The sequence below is a fragment of the Galeopterus variegatus genome, unplaced genomic scaffold (genome assembly GCF_000696425.1).
Source record: "Galeopterus variegatus unplaced genomic scaffold, G_variegatus-3.0.2 Scaffold1463, whole genome shotgun sequence".
In the NCBI taxonomy this organism is placed as follows: domain Eukaryota; kingdom Metazoa; phylum Chordata; class Mammalia; order Dermoptera; family Cynocephalidae; genus Galeopterus; species Galeopterus variegatus.
Window position 1 is genome coordinate 341,812 of NW_007727574.1, and position 24,380 is coordinate 366,191.

General features: G+C 45.8%; 1 protein-coding gene across 2 annotated transcripts in view; it reads left to right on the forward strand.

Annotated features, from left to right (window-relative positions):
* Positions 1 to 24,380, forward strand: part of EVA1C (eva-1 homolog C (C. elegans)) — a 68,021-nt gene that overhangs the window by 30,046 nt on the left and 13,595 nt on the right. For both annotated transcript variants that reach the window (XM_008577231.1, XM_008577230.1), the window contains one exon: positions 18,972 to 19,115. In XM_008577231.1, the coding sequence (XP_008575453.1) occupies positions 18,972 to 19,115 (144 nt within the window). The remainder of the gene's footprint in view (positions 1 to 18,971; positions 19,116 to 24,380) is intronic.

The following is a 24,380-nucleotide window of genomic DNA, read 5'->3' on the forward strand; positions in this document are numbered from 1 at the left end:
GGGCACCGGTCCACATGTGGGATCCGAACCCTCGGGCGGGAGCGCCACCACGCTTCCCAAGCGGCGCACTATCCAGTGAGCCACCGGGCCGGCCCTAGTTACATCCTAAAAATCCTTTCACAGCAATGTCTAGACTGATGTTTGACCAAACAACTGGCCTAGTCAAGTTGACATGTGAAATTAACCATCACATTCTGATCTGTGGTGGTGAAAAAGTTTGATCTCTCTCTGCCTATGACCAGAGAGAGTGAATCCAGCTGTGAAACAGCCCAAGGAATTGCACTTGGTCAAAATCTAAACTGAGCTCCTTCATGTATTACATTGCTATAGTTTCATTGATGGATCACATGTAAAATTAAACAGTAATTTAAAAAAGAAATTCATTCCTTAAGTAATACCTTAGACCTGAAAAAAAGTGAACATGAGTGACCTAACTGCACAAGCCAGCTCTCAGGTGAGAATCAAGAGACAACAAAAAAGCAGTTCACCAGGAACATGTGCCTCCAGGGGCCCCCTATCCAGTGTTCTGGAAGGCCCTTCTGTTGGGAATGGTGGAGGGTCAGTTGAAGGGCAGTCCTGGCAGACCACAAAGGCAGGCTGATGTGGGTGTTTGGCTTCCACGTTTAGATCTGGGGCCAGGGCTCCTGTCTCAGCAGGCTTACTTGCCAACTTGCCAAAAGCAGCAGAGAGGCACTTGCGAGGGTGGGTCCCACTCCCCAGTCTGTGATCCCCAGCAAGTGGTTTGTGAGTTCCTGAAACTCCATCCTCCCTTTCAGATGACATCTGCATGTGTTCAGATGGAAGCTGTGTGCTTCTGTTAAATATCGCCACCCCCTCCCTTCTTTCCCCTGCTACTGCCTTAGGTAAAGGGACCATTGCCTGGGCCATTGTAGGAGTCTCCCTACTCCCAGGCTTGCCTTTCTTCCAAAAGAATCCCTGTAGAAAGCAAACCTGTTGCTACTCTTCCTAACATCCTGCAGGGGCTTCCTGTATTATCTGAATTCCTTAACTGGCTAGGGGACCCATGGTGAGCTAACCCCTTTCTGCAAAAAGGAGTTTCACTTTTTTCTTTTTTTAAAAAATTCTTAACCTTTTTATTATTCAAGAAGACCTTTCTAGAATTCTTACAGGGATTGTGCAAGGTATGTGGGCTCTATTTATTTTTTACAGGTCTGCCCCCCTCCATTTCTTAATATTAGGGAGGGGCACCCCATTTCTCAGGCTTACTAGATCTAACTCAGCCCCCTGCGTTTTGGGCAGCAGCAGTAAGGAATACCTATTTCAGCTGTTCTTGTGAGCAGACTTCAGTCGGCCAAAGGTAGATCTGTGGGCTGAACCATTGGCGTTTGGGTCACTGCCTTACATTCTTAGAAAGTTGGATGGGAATTGGATTTAAAAGGGAAAAGTAAACAGCCAAAGAAAGTGTTAGCAGACACTATGGCTGAAAGACAGGTTTCCATGGAGAGCTGGAGGAATCCTCAGTCGGCGAGCTGTTCTAACGCCATCCATAACCTCGTTGACGCAAGAAAGGTCTGTGAAGGGAAGACTCTGTGCCTGCCTTCTCCCTCCCCCGACCTTCACAAGCAAGTGAAGGGAAGCCTCTGTCCATTGCCCCTCGTGTGCCTGTGAGGATGAGGACCAAGCTCTTCCCTGCAGTCATGAGCCACATCCCAAATCCCGGAGCTCCTCTCGCCCCATGCTCTGCAGTGTGGAGAGGCTCAAAGGGAAATCTAAGGAGCCCGGAGGGTGCCCAGTGTGTGCCCTGGCTCTCGGGCTCACGTGGAAGGCTCAGCTCTATTCTCACCTTTCACATTAGTGCTAAAGGGCAGAACCACGTGTGTATAAATATGAGGGTATGTCAGAAAGTTCATGGAAAAATAGAATGAAAAGATGAATCTTTCCATGGGCTTTCTGAAGTACTCCCCTACAAACAGGCTACCCTGTGCTGATACATTTTCCTCATCTAACAGAATCCTATGAAATCACTCGCTCCTGGTCCTAGGTAGATGGTACATTAGGGTTTTAAGCTGCCTGGCCCTCACAATCATCAGTTTATCCCTCTTGTCCAGAGGGATGTTTTTGAATTAAATCAGAGCTCATCACCCCTCTGTGTAAACCCCTCCTCACTGCGCATTGTAATTAGAATACATCTAGTCTCCAGCTGCGATCCTGCCTCTCTTCCCTTCCCTCACTACCTCTGGAACATTCTGTGCTCATTCCTATCCCCGGGCCTTTGCACAAACTCTTCCTTTGGCCTGCACTATTCTCACCTCACATGTTTGAGTGGCTGGCTCTGTCTCATGATTCAAGAACCAACTTGGATGTTATCTCAGAGAGGTTCCCTGGGCACCTGCAGTCCCTCTCGAGCTAACCCCTTTCTTTGATTTCCTTCATAGGATGGTAATAGTTCATATTATGTGTCTATGCTCCATCTCTCCAGAGCTGAGCCTTCAGGGACTGTGCCTGTGGAATTCCCAGCAGCTGGAGTGGTGCCTGGCATAGGGTGGGTGCCCGTGTGAATCTTGAGTTGCATGAATGAATCAGAGCCCACCTAAGTGGGGCGCCCACACTCGGCTCCTGCAGATTGATGGCTGGCAGGTCACAGGCTGGGAATGTGGGCCTGGTGTTGTCCCAGACTCCAGCCTTTCATGAGATGCTGGAAATCTGGATTTTAAAAAAAAATGTGAAATGCTCAAACTTTTAAAACCTGTGTGAGCCAAACAAAACGCCTCCACGCGACATCCAGGCCACAGGCTGCCAGGGTGTATGTGATCTCTGCTCTGCGCTCCCCGTCACTATTGCAGCTCAGCCACAGAGCTTTGAGGAAGGGGAAAGGGCTGTTGTTCCTTAACCCCTGAACCTGGTGTGAGCTTGGGAGGATGACTGCATCAGGGCTGAGGGCTGATTGTCACTGTGAACCTCTCTGTAAGGGTGCTCTGCAGTTTGAGTCCTGGAACATCTGGTATGAGAGGGTGATTTGTGTACTTTTCCTCTTGAGAATAAGCAAAACCCCCTCTGCTTCAGACTCTGGGTACCCTGTTGAAGCGCATGTGGTGAAGACTGGCTGGGCCTTGGAGAAGCCCTGCATGGTCAGGGGCCACCTGGGTTTTCATGACAGCTGAGGGCGGCGTTAGCACTCAGATACTGAAGGAGAACATTTCCATTTCCTTCTAAAATATCATCAGCAGCATCATCATTGTTCTGCACAAACTCCATAACAACATTTAGCAGAAATAAGAAAAAGATTCAGCCACACATTTCACCCAAGAAATGAAAAGATTTTCATTTTTCTGGATTTCTTCCAAGTCCTGGTATATGAGCATTGAACAGTTTTACATAATGGAAATTCTAAAACATGGAAAATGTAAAGAATGTAAAGACACATTTGCATTTTATGTTTTTTCCTTTAACTTCATGTCATCAAGATCCTGACAATGCTGACCACTTCCTAATATCTTGTTAAAGGGATATATTACACAATTTGTTTGACTATGCCGTAGTAGCTGGATATTTTTCATTGTTTCTGACTTTCAGATAGTATGAATAATGTAGAATAAGATTGTGCTTGTAGCTTTTTCTTTCTTCTGGATTATTTCCTTGGAACAAATTCCTAGAAGTTTTATACCAAAAGAGGGCATGGGCATGTTTGTAATTCTTTACGTGTATCATCAGAGTTCTTTCCAAAAACTTTTTGTACCAATTTATATGGGTTAACCGTGATGTACAGCTATGAGTTTCCCTGCAACTTTGGCAGCCAGGGTGTGATTTTTCTGAATGTTTCCAATTTAAAAGGTGTAACGTGGTCCTTCAACATTGTTTTCATCTGTCTTTCTTTCATTACAAATGACCATAGACATGTCCCCACATTTTCGTGGTTATTGTGTTTACCCTTGCACACCTCGTCTCTCTAGCCTTTGTCATTTTTTTTTCCTATTGGGATCTCTCATTATTTATTTATTTCACAAATTTTTCTGAGTTTTGGCAGAGTAGAGATGGTAACCCAGTGATATGCTTTTCCTGCTGTAAATATCCCACCCCCGCAGTCAATGTTTTCTGAACTTGTAGTTTGGGTTTGCTGTGTAGGGCTGGTTGCCTTTTTGGTTCTGTGTGTCCTATGTAGAATCAACTCACAAGGAAGGGGCTGAGTGGCGGTGGAGAGGGGCCCATCTGGTAGAAGTCAGGACGTGTGTGTGTGTGACCCCCCAGGGCACAGGTGTGACACCATCGTGCCTCCATAAGCATCTGCCCAAAGCCTGGCTGTCCGTCCCTGTCTTGGTGGGACACACTCCTGTGGAGCATTCCCAAGATGTGAGCGTGCTCACACTGGCCTCAAAGAAGCCTCCAAGTTCTGGGTCCAGAAGAAGGAGGGAAGTGTCCCAACATTCTGTTTCAGTGCCCCGAGCTGGTCCCACCTGAAATGTATCAGGGCAGGCCAGGCTGTGGAGAGGTAGGTGTTGAGGTGGTTAGCATGGGTCCCACACCACACCCTTGTCTGGAACAGTGCTCCCCAACCCTCTCCCCACCATCACACACATAGACAATTCATGTGGCACTTGGAGTAAAGGTGCGGTGGCCTGGGGGCAGCCCAGGGGCCAGAGGGGAAACATTCCAACATATCTGTGTCCATTCACTATTAAGTTGGGAAGCTCTGCCCTGAAGGTGACCCACTTCAGGGGATAAAGATTACAGATGCTGGGCTTCTCCTCAAGGCCCTTAGACTTGGCTAACACTCCCCTCAGGGTCCTCTCAACTCCTGCCTACTGCCCAGTCCCATGGACTTACAATTTTGTCACTCCAGCAACCCACTGCCAAGTATCACAATGCATATTCATTTCTATTGCTATGTAACAAAATACTCCAGATTTTAATAGCTTACAACAAAACATTTAGTATCTCACTGTTTCTCTGGGACAGGAATTTGGGGTAGCTTAGTCCAGCAGTTCTTGATCAGGGTCCCGTGGGGTCTCCTGAGATTGCAGCCTGGACATTGGCTGGGGCTGCATTCACCTAAAGGCTGGACTTCCAGGGTGGCTGACACACGGTGTGGGCAAGGTGATGCTGATTGTGGGGGAGGCTTCAGTTCCTCCCCGCATGGAGAGGCCTCATGACCTGGTAGCTGGCTTCTCCCAGGGAGAGTGTTCAAAAGAACAAGTAAAAGCTGAATGCTCTCACCTCTGCCTCACCCTACTGATTCCTTGTGGGAGGAGGCTACACAGGCATGAATTCCAGGAAGAGGTTCATTGGGGACCATCTTAAAGGCTGTTGTGGGATAACTTGTGTCCCCCCTCCATGCATATGTTGAAATCCTAACCCCCAGTACCTCACAATGTGGCATTATTTGGGGATAGTGTCTTTAAAGAGTTAATTAAATTAATTTGAGGTCATATGGGTGGCCCCAAATCCGATATCACTGGTGTCCTTAGAAGAAGAGGAAATCAGGACACAGACACACAGAAGGAAGACCATATGAGAACACAGGGAGAAGACGGCTGTCAACAAGTCAAGGAGAGAGGCCTCAGCAGAAACCAACCCTGCCAACACCTTGGACTTCCAGCTTCCAGAACTGTGAGGAAATAAATTTCTAGTGTTTGAGCCACCCAGTCTATGCTGCGTTTTACAGCAGCCCTAGCAAACTAATACAAAGGCCGATGACCTCAACTCTCAAATAAAAGGGGAGAAGGAGCAAGATGGATGAGCAAGCCATTAGGAGACCTTCTTCAAAAAGTGATGTCTTGGGCCGGCCCGGTGGCGCACTGCTACAGTGCACCGCTTGGGAGTGCGGCTGCGCTCCCGCTGAGGGTTCGGATCCCACAGACAGACCGGCAGCTCACTGGCTGAGCGAGGTGCGGGAGCAACACCGAGGCTTGCGATCCTGTTGCCAGTCCCGGTCCGGTACGGACGCGACACTGAGGGTTGCAATCCATTGCTGGTCACGAAAAAAAAAAAAAGTGATGTCTTACTGTCAGGGAGTTTCAAACAAAGATAGATCTGATGTCTTACCTTGAGGGTGGCTGACCCAAAGTCCTTTCTGAAAGATCTTGTATAGCAAGTCAGATCCATCAGAATATATGCCTCATCCCGTGGAAGAGAAACTGAAAGGAAGGCATAAAAGTGATGGATCATCACTGGTCCCCAATGAACACCAGTGAAATTGCCTTTTAACACAAGCGGGGAGTAGCCTTTCTGAGGACCAGGGCAAGAGGACACAGGCTTCAGAAAGTTCCCCTGGCTGGGCGTCCACTGTGGTGCATCATTTCCTGCTGTGGTTACATTTTCTGGGTGGGCTCCAGAGTTTCTGCTATTTCCTTAATAAGAGAATGAGAAAAATCACACAATGGGCCTCAAGGGCAGGGCTAAGGCTGTCCCAAGGCCAAGTGTGGGCAGGCCTGGACTTTTCAGCTAAAGACCAAGGTACCAGGGGCTCCCACTGCCAAGACAGCGCCACTTAAGAGGAGCCCGCCCAATTATCTAAATAAACACAGGTCGTAAAGAGCGATTAACTTCAGTTTCAGGATTAAACTGTAGCCAAAAAATGAAATTTAAAATGGTTGAATATCTTGTTATCACATGTATTGGGGGTAGAGGGTAGTTTGCCAGAAACAGAGAGTGCAAACAAAATTAGCCCGGGAGGGAAATAACCGCTTTAAAAAAAAAAAAAATGCAGCAAAATCCTGCAAGCAGTTTAGAGCACAGTGTCAACAAGAATATGGTCAGATCTAAATCAGACCTGAATTACCTTGGGACTCTTCCTGAAAACACACTGTGGATTCTTTCACTCTCACTAAGATAAATTCTTCCACTCCCAAGGTAACTTAGAAGTGCAAAAGCATGCCCACTGAAAATCACCACTGGTCCCAGACATTCTGAGTCAAAGAGGACTGTGGTCGTATATCTGGGAGTCTTTTCTGCTGCTTCCTCTGTTAGCCTTAAAGAATTTGGTCCGTCAGGCATATGCTCTTAAAGCTCTAAGAAAACATTGTTAGAGTTCTAGGGCGTTCCTGTACAATTCTGGTAGAAGTGTGAGTTGGTACAACTTTTCTAGATAACAGCTTGGCAGTGTGTATGAAAACCTTAATGTATTGAATACCCTTTGACAAAGCAATCTACTTCTAAGAGTTTTTATGTAAATGTCACGCTCATGTGCAAATATTTCGTTCTACAGATGTTCCACATAGCATTGCTTATAATATTCAAAAAAGGAAATCATATGAAGGTCCACCAGTAGGGTATTGTAAATAGAGTTGGTACATCCATAAAATGAAAAACTATGCAGTTCTTTGGAATAATGTTTACCCTAAAATGTTCACAAATATATCAATAAGTAGGAAAGAGTAGCATATGGAGTAATATGTATATGATCCCATTCAGGGGAAGGACATTTACACACAGAAAACTGACTAGAAGGGTGTTCTTTAGTGGGTAACAGGGTTTTTTTTGTGATCAGAGAATTTACTGGGAATTTTTTCTCCAGTTTTGGCTTATCTGTGCTTTTTAAATATTTATGCTTTTTAAATAGTTATGTTTTAAAACATCAGACTAAGATATATTTCATAATTCAGACTGTTACTTCTTAATACAAGTAGTTGATACAGAAATTATATATTCCATTCTATATTCTCATGAGATTTAAGGTTTTTTCTACTCAAGTTTGGTGGAGAAGTGGCTAGTCTTAGGCTGATTTATATTTCAGGATTGTGGTTTACTTTATTTGAAATGAAGCAGAGCTTTTTTCTTTGTCCAACTGGCGAATGTTTAAAAAAAAAAAAAACTGATAAATGTGCTCAGCTAAGAACCCCAAATAATAATGAGCCTCCTAAAGATAACAAAAGTATCCTCAACCAACCCTGTGTGTCCACAAAACAATAAAAAAAATAAACTGGAAGAGCACTTAAAGGATATATCTTTACTCCTGGATAAACTTTTCATGGCATCTGGGACAAATTAAGTTATACAAAACAATAGTTTATTATAATATTTACAAAAAACTTAACATTTCTGAAAAAATTGCCTCAAAGACTCTCACTAAAAACTGTCTTCTCGGGCCGGCCCGGTGGCGCACTGGATAGTGTGCCACTTGGGAAGCGCGGCGGCGCTCCCGCCCGAGGGTTCGGATCCCACATACAGACCGGTTCCCGCTCACTGGCTGAGCGAGGCGCGGGAGCGACACCGAGGGTTGCAATCCCGTTGCCGGTCCCCGGTCCGGTACGGGGGCGACACTCAGGGTTGCGATCCGTTGACGGACACGGAAAAAGATAAAAGACAAAAAAAAAAAAAAAAAACAAAAAAAAAAAAAAAAAACAAAAAAAAAAAAAAAAAACAAAAAAAAAAAAAAAAAACAAAAAAAAAAAAAAAAAACAAAAAAAAAAAAAAAAAACAAAAAAAAAAAAAAAAAACAAAACTGTCTTCTCTCCAGACTTGAATTTTGTTTTACTTTTTAAGAAAGTTTATTTTATACTCTTTCATTTTAAAGCAATGTTAACTCACAAAAACTTGGAAAGTACCTTAAAATCATTCGGCAGAAAAACCACCTCTTTGCCACTAGCCAAAAATATTCTCTGCTACCATCTTGGTGATTCTCCTTCCAATTTTTTTTTCTTTACACAGGTCTTGGGCCTTAATATTTAGTTCTGATCACACCATACATATATGATTGTTTTCACTTCACAGAGCCAAAGAAAGCATATAATTTAGACTATGTATTACCCAAGCCCCTAAGGCCTTTTCCAAAAGTCCCATTTTCCCCTCTAACATAAAGTGGCCTGAGGACAATGATGGTAACACATGCATTGGGTGCTGGCATTAGACACACTACACACAGTGTTTCATTTAATAGTCACACCAACCCAGGAGTCAGCTCCTTGGACTTGTTGTCCAAGTGGGGAAACTGAGGCTTAACAAGGGTACACTTTTAGCCACTGCTCTGTTCTGCTTTGTGCAGCTACCACAGGCAGATGATCTTCTATGATCTTACGGTTTTCATTAACCACAGCAGATTTTTAATTCAAGCTTGGGGACAACTGATGGGAAAGCTCACGTTTCTGTGGGCTTTAACTTCTGCAGCTGGTTCATACATACCTCACAGAAGTACAGTGAAAAAGTTATTCCTCGTGTTACATGGAAGGGGAACCGAGTCTCAGTGAGTTTCACAGATGCCAAGTGCTGGGCAAACAAGAAATGGAGCACATGCTCTCCTTGCCTCCCCTGGCCCTTGGTCTGATGGGAGATCCAGGTGCAAAAGCAGCTGTCACAACACGACATAAGCATGACACCCCCAACTCCATTCAGCAGTCCTCTCCACGCAACTTCCCCGTGTGTTCTGGAAACCATTGCCCTGGCCCCTCAGGCTCAGAGGTGGCAACATCTCTGCTATTCCTAGTCCTACAGTTCTTCACTGTCCCACATTCTCATCCATTCCCATCATTGCAAACAGTCTCTTCTTTAAGCCTTGAGTTGAGCCCTAGGGGGCCTGCCAGGACCCTGGTGGTGTGCTGCCCGTTGCTCTTCCCTGCCCTAGCAGCAGTGAACTATCTCTTCGCAAAGACATACTTGACATTTTTGGTGCTTGGTACAGGCAGGCACTTAAAACATTCTATTACAGCTTAATCAACTTCTTGACTTGCTCTGTTTAGCCTTCACTCCTGAGGACCCACAAAAGTAGGCCCAGCAAAATGCGTCCCTTAGACAGGAGTATTCTGAGGCAGCCAGAGGAAGGATGGATTTATTCCAAGCCCAGGGGAGTTGCTGGGAAGAGCCAATCCAGGGGACCAAGCAGAGGGGTGGCAGCTTAAACTCTTCTTGACTCCCCCAGAGGCAACTTTTGTCAGCATAGATTCTAACCCACAGATCAGGCACCCCCACAAAAAAAGCACATATTCTAAAAACAGATACAGGGATGTTTGCATGACCTGATGTGCCAGACTGTCCATTCCAGTCCACTAATTCATCATTAAATACTTACTTATTGGGTGCCTACTGTGTGCCTGACACCCCAATCATCAGGCATTGTGGAATTGCACTTAGCAAAATAGATCAGAACTTTCATGAATGTATTCTAATCAAGTGCTTTTATGATAATATTCCTTACCACTTGCGGGGATGTACGAGGATATATATATTTAATTGTCCCTTTCTCAAGGGTACTTTTTAGTGTTTAGTGTTTTGGTGTTAGCAGCACCACACTCTAACCAACTGAGCTAACCAGCCTGCCCCTCCCTGGAACATAGTTTGATGCCCCTGCTCTTGGAAAAGGAACTAACTTTATTTGTTGATGGCCTGCTTTGCGTGGGACACTGTGCTAACCCATTTGACTTGCATATGTGGCCCTTGTCTCTGTGTGTCAGACGTTTATGTTCACTGAGCAGCAAATTCTTCCCTTACTTTCTTTCACAACTGGACTCTTTTACAGTTTGTCTTGGTGTATTTTCCACTAATATAACAGAATACTACAGGGTAATTCATAGTGGACAGAGATTTATTTCTTATAGTTCTGGAGGCTGGGAAGTCAAGGGTTGATGGACCACATCTGGTGAGGGCCTTCTTGCTGAGTTGTCCCAGGGTGGGAGGCAGAAGGGGGAGAGAGAGAGGCAAGGAGGGAAAGGGAGAGAGAGAGAAAAAACTCATTCTTTTATCAGAAACCCATTCCCGCAATAACTAACCCAATCCCACGATAAGAGCATTAATCCGTTCCCAAGGGCAGAGCCTTCATGACCTAATCACCTCTTAAGGCTCCCACCTCTCAACACTGTTGCATTGTGGATTAAGTTTCCAACACAGAACTTTGGGGGATACATTCAAACCACAGCACAGCTCTCCAATTAACATAAGAGATAAAAGTAGAGCTTCCCTGAGACATGAGCTTTCCTACCTTTCTCTACCTGTGCAGTCCCTGGGGTACCTCCTCAGAACCCCAGGGCTCCCTGGAACATAGTGCGACAGATTTTTTTTTGTTGTTTGTTTGTTTGAAGGCTGGCTGGTAAAGGGATCAAACCCTGGTCCATAGTGTTAGCAGCACCACACTCTAACCAACTGAGCTAACCAGCTAGTCTCTCCCTGGAACATAGTTTGATGCCCGTGCTCTTGGAAAACAAACTACCTTTATTTACTGAGGGCCTGCTTTGGGTCACACACTGTGCTAACCCATTTGACTTGCATATGTGGCCCTCCTCTCTGTGTGCCAGACATTTAGGTTTGCCGGGCAGTGAGTTCCTTTCTTACTTAGAGACTCTTTCTTCTTTTCCTGACGCTTTTTTCTCGGCAGGTGCACTGATCTGTTATTTCGGTCCTAATCTGTGTTCTGTGTAGGCACCTTTGGCTTCCCTAAGAACCAGTGACTCATCACCACCCACCACATGGGCTTCTGTCTACGAGCAGCTGACCCCACAGGAGGAAGTGCAGGTCCCCTACCATCTCCAGACCTACAAAACTCCCACACACCCCACAGTCAGGGATTGGCTCTGGCCGAACCACAGAAACTCTACTCCCTTGATGTTTTATTTTTTTAACTCCACAGGCATAATTGGTAATGCCCCTCCCTTCCAGATCCTTCCAAAGCCCAACTACATTCTCCCATGGCCCATTCTGAAAGCAACAGACTCACACATCAGATGCAGGCTCCTTTCCCTGCCGTAGACCCTGCCTGTCCACCTCTTGTTTTCCTCCAGCTGGGCCACGTCAACTCTTCTGGTGCACCTGAAACTTGCCTCAGGTTATTCACTTATGCTCTTCCTCTACTGATTGGCTTTTCTTCTTTCATCTTCAGGCCCACAGGTCTCTTCTCTCCTTTAAAAACCTTCTCTGTCTAGTCCCCCTGTTCTGGCTCATGTCTTGTCCCCTTGAACAGCATGTCGGGATCCAGGGCCCCCAACTTCCTCACCACAGTTCGGCCTTTCATCACCTCTCTCCTACCAAAGTGTTTGAGCCCATGACTCTTGCGATATCTTTTCCCACTCCTGTCTAAGTAGAGACACCGTATTTAAGGGCATAGCCTTTAATGTCAACCAGACTAGGGTCCCAGGATCCACAGCACTGCCAATCATCGTGACCTTGGGCAAGTTGCATAACCTTGCCAACCCTTCTGCATTAGTCAGGGTGATTGATTAACGTTAACTGTTATAACAAATGACTCAGTGGCTTAACCCAGGAAAGGTTTATTTCTATCGCCCATCAGTACAGTGGGACTGGGTGGTTCTCCTGGGCAGCTCACCTCCAAACAATGACTCAGGGATCTGGGCTTCTTCAAAAACAGAGGTTTCAGCAAATACAGAGAAGGGACATCATCAGAGAAGTGCTTTTAGAAGTTGACTCTGGCAGCATTGTCTGAATTGATCGCCATGAGCAGACTAACAGAAGAAAAAGTGGGTGTGGGGCCGTTGACCTGACTGTTGTTCCTGACTCCTAACCTCCTCTCTCTCCCCTGTGATCAAGTTTTTACCTGGTATTGTTCTTCCTCTGTGCTCCTATGAGACATTTCTGGCTCAACAAAGTCATAAATAAATATATATTTTTAAATTTCCTGTAGTGTTATTACCTGACTCCTTGCCTCCAATATCTCTGGTCTCTATTTAATCCTAAAGATTCCTAGGAGAAAAACCTTCTTGTAAAAGGGCTTCCATAGCCTATTTTTATTTTTAAATTCTTTAATATACTTGATGTACACAAAATAATATATGTAACACTTATGTAAGTTGTAAAAGCAGAATAATATAATACATTAAAGCCCAGAAAACTGGAATCCTACAAGTAACTTGCCTTTACTTATGTGTTTCTCCCCTGTCCCAGCCCTAATCTGGGTGGTAGCTACTATCCTGAGATTTGTGTTTACACAAATATATTGTATACTTACTTTGTTTTTAGGGTTTTTTTTTTTTTGTTTTTTGTTGGGGTTTTTTTTGGCAGCTGCTGGTACAGGGATCAAATCCTGGCTCTTAGTGTTAGCAGCACCACACTCTAACCAACTGAGCTAACTGGCCAGCTGATACTTATTTTTTTAAATTATTCAGTAATTTTTAGATTTGGGGGGGCTAATAAAAAATATATATTGAGGTCTTCGTCAGGCTCCTAGCCAGAGCTCCTTGTAATTTCCTAAATTCAAAGAGCAATAGGAGCATCTTTTATTATAGTATTTGAGTTTTGTCCCTGGCTCCTGAAATAGCTCCAGAACAAGAGAGGTGCAAGGAGCATCTTGTCTTGTTCATAACAAGCCCCTTTCAACCACACCTGAGTTTATGTTGATGAGAGACTTTTGGAAAGCCCGTAGGTTGGGGGACTGTTGTCAAGAGAACCAATCATGTGATTAGAGGGTTGGAACTTCAGCCTCCACCCCCCACCTCCCGGGCAGGGGAGGGGCTGAAGGTTTAGTTAATCACCAATGGTCAGTGATTTAATCAATCACGCCTACAGAACAGAACCTCTATAAAACCCCTGAAACAATAGTGTATTAGTCCATTTCTGTTGCTTATAACAGAATAACTGGAACTGGGTAATATATAAAGAAATAGGATATTTAATGCATACAGTTTCAGAGACTGGGATATCTAAAGTCCAGGGAATGCATCTGGTGAGAGCCTTGTTCTTGGAGGTAACTACAGTGACGCATGGTATCATATGGCAAATATGGCAGGAGTAAGAGAGAGAGAGCACTTCTCATGCACTGTCCTTTTAAAGCCATCAGAACCACACCTCTGGCCACCATTAAACCATCAATGGATTAATCCATTTACTAGGGTGTGGTCCTCACAATCTAATCACCTCTTCAAGGCCCCACCTTTCTATTACCATAATAGGATTTCCCACCTTCTTAACACTGTCACAGTGGGAATTACGTTTCTAATACATTAAACTTTGGGAGGACACAATTCAATCCATAGCAAATGGGGTTTAGAGAGCTTCCAGGTTGCTGAACACATCAAGGTGCAGGAGGGTGGTGTGCCTGGAGGGGGCATGGAAGCTCAGTGCCCCTCCCCCATGCCTTGCCCTACGCATCTCTAACATTTGGCTGTTTCTGAGTTGTCTCCTTTTATAATAAACTGGTAATCTTGTAAGTAAACTATTTTCCTGAGTTCTGTGAGCTGTTCTAGCAAATTATTGAACCCCAGAGGAGGTCATAGGAATCCCTGACTTATATCAGTCAGAAGTATGGGAGGCCTGGACCTACAACTGGTATCTGAAGTGGGAGTGGGGGGAAGTCTTGTGGGATCTAGCCTTTAAGCTGTGGGGTCTGTACTAACTCCAGGCAGCTAGTGTCACAATTGAGTTAAATTGTAGGACACTCAGTTGGTATCTGCAAAGAAATGGAGAATTTCCTTTAGGTATATACCCAGAAAACAGATTGCTGGGTTATATGATAGTTTTATTTTGGATTTCTTTAGGAATCTCCATACTGCCGTCCACAGTGTGTGCAGAGATCTGTATTTCCACCAACAACTTACAAGAGTTCCCTTTTCCCTGAACCCTTCCCAACACTTGCTATTTCTTTTCTTTTTGGTGATACAAAGATACTTCAAAATGTTCGTGGAAAATTAGAATTGAAAGATAATACAAATCTTTCCATGAATTTTTTGAAGTAAACTCATAGCCATTCTAACAAGTATGAGCTGATATATTATTATGGTTTTGATTTGTATTTCCCTGACAATTAGTGATGCTGAGCACCTTTCATATACCTGCTGGCCATTTTTATGTCTTCTTTGGTGAAATGTTTATGCAGATTCTTCGCCTATTTTTTAATCACATTATTTTTTTGTTACTGAGTTGTGTGAGATCCTTATATATTTTGGAAATTAATTCCTCATCAGATATATTGTTTGCAAATATTTTCTCCCAATCCATAGGCTGCCTTTTTATTTTGCTGATAATTTCCTTTGCTGTGCAGAAACTTTTTAATTTGATGTAGACCCACATGTTTATTTTTGTTTTGTTGTCCTATTTACAAAATCATTGCTAAGACTAATGTCAAGGAACTTTTCTCCTGTGTTTTCTTCTAGGAATTTTATAGTTTAAGGTCTTAGGTTTTAGTCATTAATGCATTTTGGGTTGGTCTTTGTGTATGATGAAAAATAAAGATCCAATTTCATTCTTTTGCATGTGGAAATCAGTTTTTCCAACATTGTTGTTGAAGAGACTATCCTTTCCTCATTGTGTCTTCTTGGTGTCTTTGTTGAAAATTAGTTGACCATATATCTTGGGCTTATTTCTGGACTGTCTATTCTGTTTCATCAGTCTGTGTGTCTTGTTTTTATCCCAGTATTGTACTGTTTTGATTGCTATAGCTTTGTGGTATATTTTGAGATCAGATAGTGAGAGGCTTCCAGCTTTGTTTTTTTTGCCAGTTCCAGGTATTTCGTTATAAGCAACAGAAATGGACTAATACATCTAGAGGTGATGCTCAGGAGGGAAATCTGGGCTGGAGACAAGTGATTGGGTGGGCATCTGCTTTCTCTACAGCAGGGAAGAAGAGAAATTTACGGAGAAGTGGTTAGGGGTGGTGCAAGGTGCAGGGGATTGTGACTGGTTAAAGGGTTTGAGGAAGTTCTTTAGCAATCTGTGCAGGCATGAGCCATCTGCATGTCTCTTCGTGGGTCTCATGTTCAAAAAATGGCAGTGTTAGCATGATCTGGAAGTGGAGTTTTCAGCCCTCTGATGTCAAAAGGTCATCCATCGGATATTGTGCAGGCTCGGTAGAGAAATCTGTGGGTTCAACCAGTGTAGCCTGGTTTATGCTGGGTTAAGCTAACTAAAACCATCCTGCAAAATACCTTAGTCAAACAATTCATGACCTCTGGGCCAGAGGCATTATCTTAAAAGGCAGATAGGAAGAAACAGAGTAAGAGGTTAGTCATGGAAATTTACTGATAGAACAAGCAATGTATACAAGGAATAAACAAACTTTAACTGAAATGTAACCAGTTACACTGGGAGCAGGAGCACCCTGTCTAGTCTGGAAACAGAAGAATGAGCAAATAGTTAGAACCGTATAAGAGCTATACCAGCAGCAGTAGAAGCACAGAGAAAGAAGCTACTAACTGCAGCCTGGAAATCGGTATTATGCAGACAGCACAACTGAGAAGATGGAGAGAAGCGGGTATTTCCAAGTGGGCACAGGAGCATGTGCAAAGGTATGGAGACATCAAGGATCACAGGCCAGCTTTATGGAGCTGCAGTGAGACCTGCAGGCTGGGACTCGGGCTGGGGTGGAAGGACGGCTGCAGAGGAAGCCAAGAAGGAGGGAGCAAAGGCAAGTGCCACTGGGCTTTATGCACTGTGCATAGAAGCTGGATCCGGTCTTCTAGGCAGTGAGGGACCTTAAGCAGGGAGTGACATGATTGGAAAGAGCACATTAAAGGGCCAAGGGCAGAACCACGTGCAGGGGAGAAAATTGGGGGAGGGGAGAACAGTTAGAAGACTTGCTGCAAAATTGGCAGGGGTGGAACTAAGGCCATGGCTGAAGAACTGAGAGAAGGGACGTGTTCCAGGGCCAGATTGTCAGATCCCGGGGCAGGAGGAGGAGGAGATGAGAGCAGGAAGGGGTAGGCAGCGTTGCTTGGGTGTTAGCAACGGAATATGAGGAAGTGATGGATCCGGTCTAGACTGTGGAATGAGAGGTTCCTGGAAAGAGAGAAAAGGCAATTGCTGCATGGGTTGGAGTTCTGAGAGTGGTCAAACTGAAGGTTGTGAGCCAGTCTTTGGCTCTCAGTGGTTTGGTGGCAACAGGAATGGGCTTGGGGCCCAGATGGAGAGTAGCCGAGAGAAGAGAGCTCAGACCTAGGCACAGGAACGAGCTCGCTTTGGGTGGCCTGGCCTGCAAAGGTGCTGGGATAGAGGGATCAGAGACAACCCAGGTGACGAGCACCAGGGAACCGAGGTGGGAGAGGAATCCTTCAGCAAGAGTGTTCAGGCACCAGACGCTCCAGAGACAGGGAAGGATTAGGACCAGTTCTTATCTCTTGCATAGGACAGTGGTAGGTCCCTGTGGTCTTGGGGAAGGGGTCAGTTTCAGGATGTGCGTGGGACAGAAGCACATTGAGGAGTGGAGGGGACATGGTGGGGATGTGGGGAGAGTCAGCAGAGGCAGGGGCACAGAGGACCCTTCCTAGAAGCCTGACTGTGAAGGAAAGAGATGAGGCTGGCGAGAGGGTCTGGGGACTGCAGAGGTTTTGTTGTTAAAGGGCAGACGAGTTTGTCATCTATGAGCCATGAACAGACAAGCATAGACTTTTTAAGGCTGCCCTGCACTGTGTCCCCCACATCCTCCCTGAGCCTCCCTTCACCACAGCACCAGCCCTCGGCCTCTCCAGGCAAGAGCCACCTGTGGGCATCTCCAGATATGAATGTTCCCTCCAAGTCCTCTTGCAACTCAAATGCAGGACAGTATTTTTTTTTTTTAATGAAATTTATCATCTTCTCCAAACTGTTTATTCCTGCTGATTTCCCCAATCACTGTCAGCAGCACCACTGTTTCCTCAGTCCCGCAGCTTAAGATCTGAAATCATCTTCCATAGCTCCTTCTCCACCCTCCACTGGAGACCTGGAGAGCAGGGCTCAGAGGTCACCTGCAAACTCTGGAGCCTCACTGCAGCATTGCTGTTCAGGCCCCACTGTTCTCTAGTGTGTGAGGTTACAGAGCCTCCCTGTGTCTGCTTCCTCATCCACAAAATTGGGGTGTGTGTGTTACAAACGGCCAGTCTCATAGGTTAATGGGAACATTAAATCAGTTAACATACAAGTGTTGAGGACAGTGTCTGGCATAATGCTAGCTGTTATTATGAGCTGAATTTCACAAGGTCTCTGAAATTTTCCTCTTCTCCGTTCCCTGCTTGTCAAGCCCTTAACTCCCCCCAAAGTATACTCTTAAAATCGCTTTCAAACTGCTCTCCCTGCCTTTGGTTCCGTTTCCCTCCCAGGAATCCTGTACACTGTCCCCAACAGACAATAGCGTCAGGCTGTTTCTTTAGGCTCCCTGTTGTTTGCAGATTAAAGCCCAGATTCCTTAGCTAAGCGTTGGAGGACAGTCTCCGTCTTGGTGCAGTTTACTTTGCTCACACCCAGGTGGGGGCAGACCCTCAAGTGCTCCTGGCCTGCCCTCCTGAGCATTCACGCCTCTCTCTCTGGCCTGCCTCTCCCCTATCTGTGCTCTTCCTTCCACGACCCATAAAGCCTGCCTGGCCACTCCAGCCCATAGCACACTCTCCCGCCTCTGACCCCAGCACCTCGTGTCAGGACCCACTTTTCTGGCTCTCCATCACTGTGTCCCATTGTTAGACTCCAGGTCTCACATGTAAGTTTTGTCTCTCCAGCCCCACTGAACCCCCTGCGAATGCAAGGCAGTCTCTTCTTACTGGTTTTCCTACCTCCTCCTCCATAGGTGTTAATCAATATTTACTAATATGATGGCATTGTGCCAGTGTGCTGAAAAACATGTCCTCGTCTTTATTAATTCCTTTTATTCATTCATTCATCCGTTATTTTGGGAGGCTTCTACAGTAGGCCAGGCAGTGGGAATTAGATGATGAACAAGACAGAAATAGTCCCTCATGGGGCTTATGTTCATGTAGGGGAGATGGGTTCTTAAAATAAACAAACATAATAATTCAAAGAGTGGTGAGGCTCATAAAAGAAACACGAACCTTAATTCAACATTCTACATATTTCAACTGCTCTGCATGCAGGATGAGTTACATAATGTATGGGCCCAGTGCTGGATGTAAATCCGGGGCCCCTGGCTCAGACGTGCATCAGAATTTCAAGACAGTGCCAGGAGAACATCAAAGCGAGCCCGGGGCCTCACAGCACACGACCACAAAGCTGGCTCAGCCCAACTTAGGGGCTTTAATGAGACAGAAAACAAACAGAGAAACAGTCTTCATTCAACCTAAAAGCCTGTTCAGTTTATTTATTTACAGAGAGGAGCATAAGCGGTGGCGTGGCCATGTGTAGAGTGCGACCTAACGCTCCTGTTGATGTTTCCTGCCTTTCAGACTGCTTGTCTTACTCAGCCTTACAAGTATTATCCAGAAGGTGCTATGGGAAGCAGAGGTGCAAAATCATTGTCAACAATCACCATTTTGGAAGCCCCTGTCTGCCGGGAGTGAAAAAATACCTCACTGTTACCTACGCATGTGGTAAGAATAAACCCACAGCAAGCTGCCTGAAGACCCTGCCTCTTTGGGAGTCGGGGATCCTGTGAACAGTAGCAGTTTGAATGCAATGAGCCAGACGACTCTACCCCAGAAACTGTCCTGTCATCCCAGATATTCCAGAGCCCCTTTTTCTATCCTTTCTTTTTTTGTTTATGACATTGACATCAGATAAGTGGTAGGATTTTCTTTGGTTAAAATTTGTTTTCAAAGTGCTTTTAGCAATCAGATTGGCAGCAAATGGGGAGGGTAGAAAAAGAACAAGCAAATGGGGTAGAACTGATGTCCCTGAGAACAGCGATTTTAATCTGGGCTCTTAGGAGGCTCTAGAATTTATTGGTATGTCATGCAAGTTCACAGCAGTATTGTGTGGCTCTTATTTAACCTCCCTGGACTGCTTTTAGGCCCCGAATGACTAACTCAAGATGCTGCCAGCAGCTACTTTATCTACATATCCACAGCGTGAGTCAACAGATCAAATGCTCCCCCTAAAACAATTAAAAATGTTACACGACAGCATTACTTTATCTCCCTAGTCTTTACATAATAAAATGAAATGCCTGCTTTGTTTAGATTCCAGTTTCATAAAACTGCTTACAAGTAAATCAGCAATTGTTTTTTGAGGGTACGATAGATTTCCAGTGTGTAACCCTGACTGTATTTTTGAAATGAGCATAAAAGCAAAGGGAACCCAAAAAGCACTATAACTGAGGAACTTGATACGTTCACTCTTGGCCACCCCTTTATCCCCTGCCAAATATTTCTAGCTTTTTTTTCTTTTTAAAATAACAGCTTTATTGGGATATAATTCACAGACCGTAGAATTCACCCGTTAAAGCATACACGTCAATGGTTTTTAGTGCAACCATCACCACAATCAAAGAACATTCTCATCGCCCCAAAAAGAAATGGTGTATTTTTTAGCAGTCACCCCATCCACCCGTTACTCCCCTTCCCCAGCAGCAGGCAACCACCAGTCTACTTTCTGTCTTTATGGATTTGCCTCTTCTAAGCCTTCCATATAAATGGAGTCATGCAATATTCAGTCTGTTGTGTCTGGCTTCTTAGCATATGTTTTCAAGGTTCATGCATGTTGTAGCATGTGTCAGTACTTTGTTCCTTTTTATGGCCTAATAATATTCCATTGCATACCTGGACTTTCCTATCCTGAACTAAAATTTTTTTCTGCAGTATCAAGGCTGTAATAGTGATGCCAGAGGAGAAGGGGTCTCGTCCCCTTACCAAGTTCTTGATTCCACCACAGGAAAGAATTCAAGGGCAGAGTCACAGTAGAAAGTGAGAACGGGTTTAATGTAAACGAATAAGAGATGCAGATTTCACAGAGAGTGCGGCCTAGCTCCCGAGACCCAGCAGAACCCGCACCAGGTCCAGTACAAAAGTAAGAAACACCCCCTTAGGGCCAGCCCGTGGCTCACTTGGGAGAGCGTGGTGCTGATAACACCAAGGCCGCGGGTTTGGGTCCCATATATGGCCGGTTAGCTCTCATGGCTGAGCGTGGTGCTGACAACACCAAGTCAAGGGTGAAGATCCCCTTACTGGTCATCTTTAAAGAACAAAAAAGAAATACCCACTTCAAGTCTAGTACAGAGTGCAGGCTGGCTCAAGAGAGTGAGCAGCCGCCTGCCAAAAGTAAGTTTGATACAAAAGATCCAAAAGTGAGCAACAACCCCACCTTCTGCCGGGATTCAACTTTTCTAGTTTCGCTATCTGATACATATTCATGCATCTCATGAATATAAATTCCACTTTATTGAGCATGCTTGGCCATTAGGGTTATATAACCCCTTTCTATGGAGCATGCCCGGCCACTGGATTTGCATAAGTCAGCCCCCTGAGGTCTCCTAAAATAGGTTCAACTAACAACAGTAACTCTTCTCTATGGGAGGGTGGACAGGAGGGCCCTGAGACCTCGGGATGTGGTTTGAAACCCAGAGGTGTGTCCTGAAACCCAAACCCAGGGAAACTGAGCACCTCCCATCTCAATAGGTACAATGAGGTGACTGCTTACAAGTATTCCCAGAATAACAGCAGCCACACTTGCATTACAGGAAGGCTGGTTTTAGCTGCTCGCAGGCTTTATTCCTGCTACCACATCTAAGCAGCTCTGGGTGGCATTGAGCCTGTTCTGGCTGAGGTTCCGGTAACTTTAGGCCTCTTCAGCTGAGTGTTGAATGAGGAGCAGGAGTTTAGAATAAAAGTGAGGTGAATTTTCAAGGATGAGGCAAGAGCCATTACTGGGGCTGTGGCTTTTTTTGGCTGCTGCGGAGAAGCTGAGCTTTTGTGGCCTGGGGGTCGCACGTCCTGGTTCAAGCCTCTTTTCCCTCCTTCACTTGTTCAGCGCATGGCAGGCGTGTTCTGTGTGTCAGAAGCTGTGCCAGGTGCTGAGAATACAGAAGTAAACAAAGCGACATGGTGCTTGTCCTCCTGGGATTAACAGTCGGGGGAGAGAGACAGGTATTAAACAAATAACCAGGCAAATCTGTCATTACCTATTGCAACAAACTCTGTTTTGGAAAAGGGCAGGATACTATAGGAGAGGATAATGGTGGAGGGACCCTAATTTGGCTTGGGGGTGGTGGTTGGAGAAGTCTTCCAAAGAGAACATTTTTTCTGGGTGTGAACTTTCAGCTGCACTGGGGGGTGGTGGTGAACTGGCAGAGTGGGGATGGGGGTGGGTGACAGAGACGCAGAGGTGCTGAGTGGGACAGAGGAGAGGAGTTGGCAAGGAGGAAGGTGGCATGACATGGCACTGGAGAGGGCCAGAACCAGTTCCCAGGTCTTGGAAGAGGGTGCCAGTGGAAGGTTCTAGGTAGGGGGGTCATGTGATCAGATTCCGGGCACATAGAAGACCATGTTTCTCCACCTCCTTGAGATTAGAAATGAACATGTGACTAGACGTAGCCAGTGGTATCACGGGTAGGCCAAAGCATAAAAGAAAATGTGTGAGATCTCCCTGTGTTCTCTGTGATGGGCATCAGGAAGACCTCTCTGGCTGTTGAGTGGAGAGTGGACGCAGCAGAGTAGGAGCAGGGAGACTAGCTGGAGGGCCACAGGCAATGGTGGCGTAGACTAAAGCGGCACTAGGAGACACGGTGAACACTGGATGGATTTGAGAACTACTTGGGGAATAGAAACACAGTGATATAGAAGAGACCTGGTGTATTGGAAGGATTAGGGTCTGGTAGAAGCTGAGAGGGTTGGGGTTGATATTTGATAGGAGGGTGGAATGTTTCTCTCATTATAATAGGAAGGAAGAGGATTTGGGGAATGAATGAAGTTAAGTCTTGGCATTCCCATTGCATGGCCTTTGTCTTCTGAAAAAAGTATGACGACCATCTCTCCATCTCTCTTCTCTGCTATTCACTTCCTAACCGCCCACCCACCCGCACAGCACAGACAGCCTTCCTCTGAGCTGGGCTGGGTGGAATAAAGCCACTCCCACAGCTCTGAATAGTACTTAATGTTACAGTCCTACCAATATGAAGATGTTGTAGTCTTGCAATCTTAATTCTAAATTTTTAACAGAAAGATGGTTAATTGGCTGGCCTGGGGTCACGTAACCACCTCCTTTGATCAGCCCTGGCCAGAGACCATGTGATGTGATTATAAATACAGCTTCCAGAGAGGGGCCCAACTAACCCCCCCACCCAACTCAAGATGTTCTTAAGTAGGAAGGTCTGGGAAGATCCACCCCAACAGGCCTCTATTCCAGTACTGTGTTTCTAACCTCAGCCTCCAGCTTAGCTTTACTTTTCTACCCAGTAATCTTGCTCTGCTGACATGGGGCATACCTCACCCCTTGGGGTGGGTGGGAGGAGGGGTTCTGTAAGGGTCAAGCAGGCCCTGCTGTGGGGACCCACCCTCATCTCTACAGAAGCACATGCCACTCCTCTCCAAAATGAGAGGAGCTGGGCTGATCTAGGGGCAGGGGTGCCTCAGCCACAGCTTGCCCCTGTTGCACAGCCAACTAGAATATTCTGGAGGGGAGAGGGGAATGGGCATCCTGATGTCAGAAGGTCACTGGACTTCATCCAGCTATGAACCGCTGCTTCTCTTGAACTGGGGGCGGCAGAGCTTAGGCCATGAAGGGACGGGGGAGCGCTGCTGCCATCTCCCCTTAACTTATGCCACACTGTTTTCTGAGCACCAGCTACATACCAGGCGTGGAGGTGGGGGCTAGGGAGTTCACGGTGAGCAATATGGCCCACCCCACAGGCTGTAAGATGGAATGTGGTGAGTTCCAAGCTGTGGGGCCATGTAGGGGCCTCTGGGGGACTTGGAGGACCAGGAGGGCTTCCCAGAGGCAAGTGAGACTGGAGAGTGTGTGGGAGTCAGCAGAGTGAAAGTGGCAGGAGGTAAGGGCAGGAGGCAGGATGGGTGTGTGCACAGGCTGGGGGGTGAGCCCAGGGCAGAGACTGGGGGGACGGGCAGTTCACACTTGACTTGCGCCAAAGGACAACGCTGAGCCATCCATTGGAAGGTTTACTCGGGGGACATAATCAATTTGCATTTTAAAAAAGACATTCCTCCCTGTTTTATAGAGCTTCATTTAATCATGGCTCTGCATTTTGTTCTCCCATCTTGCTTTTAGGCTGGGTGGAGAATTTCTGCACCATTGTGTCCTCTCGGGGGAGTCATTTGGGCTGTGGGGCCTTTTGCTTTGATAACAGGAGGCAGCGCAGAGCACTTGGGCATTGATTAGGTTTGGAGATGCATCACTCAAGTCCTTTTCTTTAATGTTCTGCTAAATGAGCTCCCCGAGCTCTCTATTTTTCCCTCTGAGTTTTCCTATTAGCTAAACTTCTTGGAAATGCTGGATTTCAGTCTTTCTTCCTAACAGGGCGAGGCAGACCTGGAGACCTTGGCCAGCTTCCCCTCCTCTCTGCAGTGAAGGCTCCTCCCTATGCCCACAGCCACCAGTCTTCAAGGGTCACCAAGAGAGAGGCACAGCCAGCATCCCTGCCCTGACAGTTTCCTGGGGCCTCACAGGTCCTCCCAGAGGAGGATGGGGCAGGTGGGAGAGTTGTGCAGGATTTGGAGGTGCCCGTGCAGTCTGGGCACCATTGAGAAAGAGGAACAATTAAGCAGAGATCATTTTTGTCTGTGATAAGAGGAATTATTTTGGGCCCTAAGTTCAACCTGTGGAGTCTTCTTTCTTAAGTCTGAGCCAACCCAGGCTTGACACAGAAGATTCATTTTGAAAAAAAAAAAAAATCGAGGTGGAAGAGT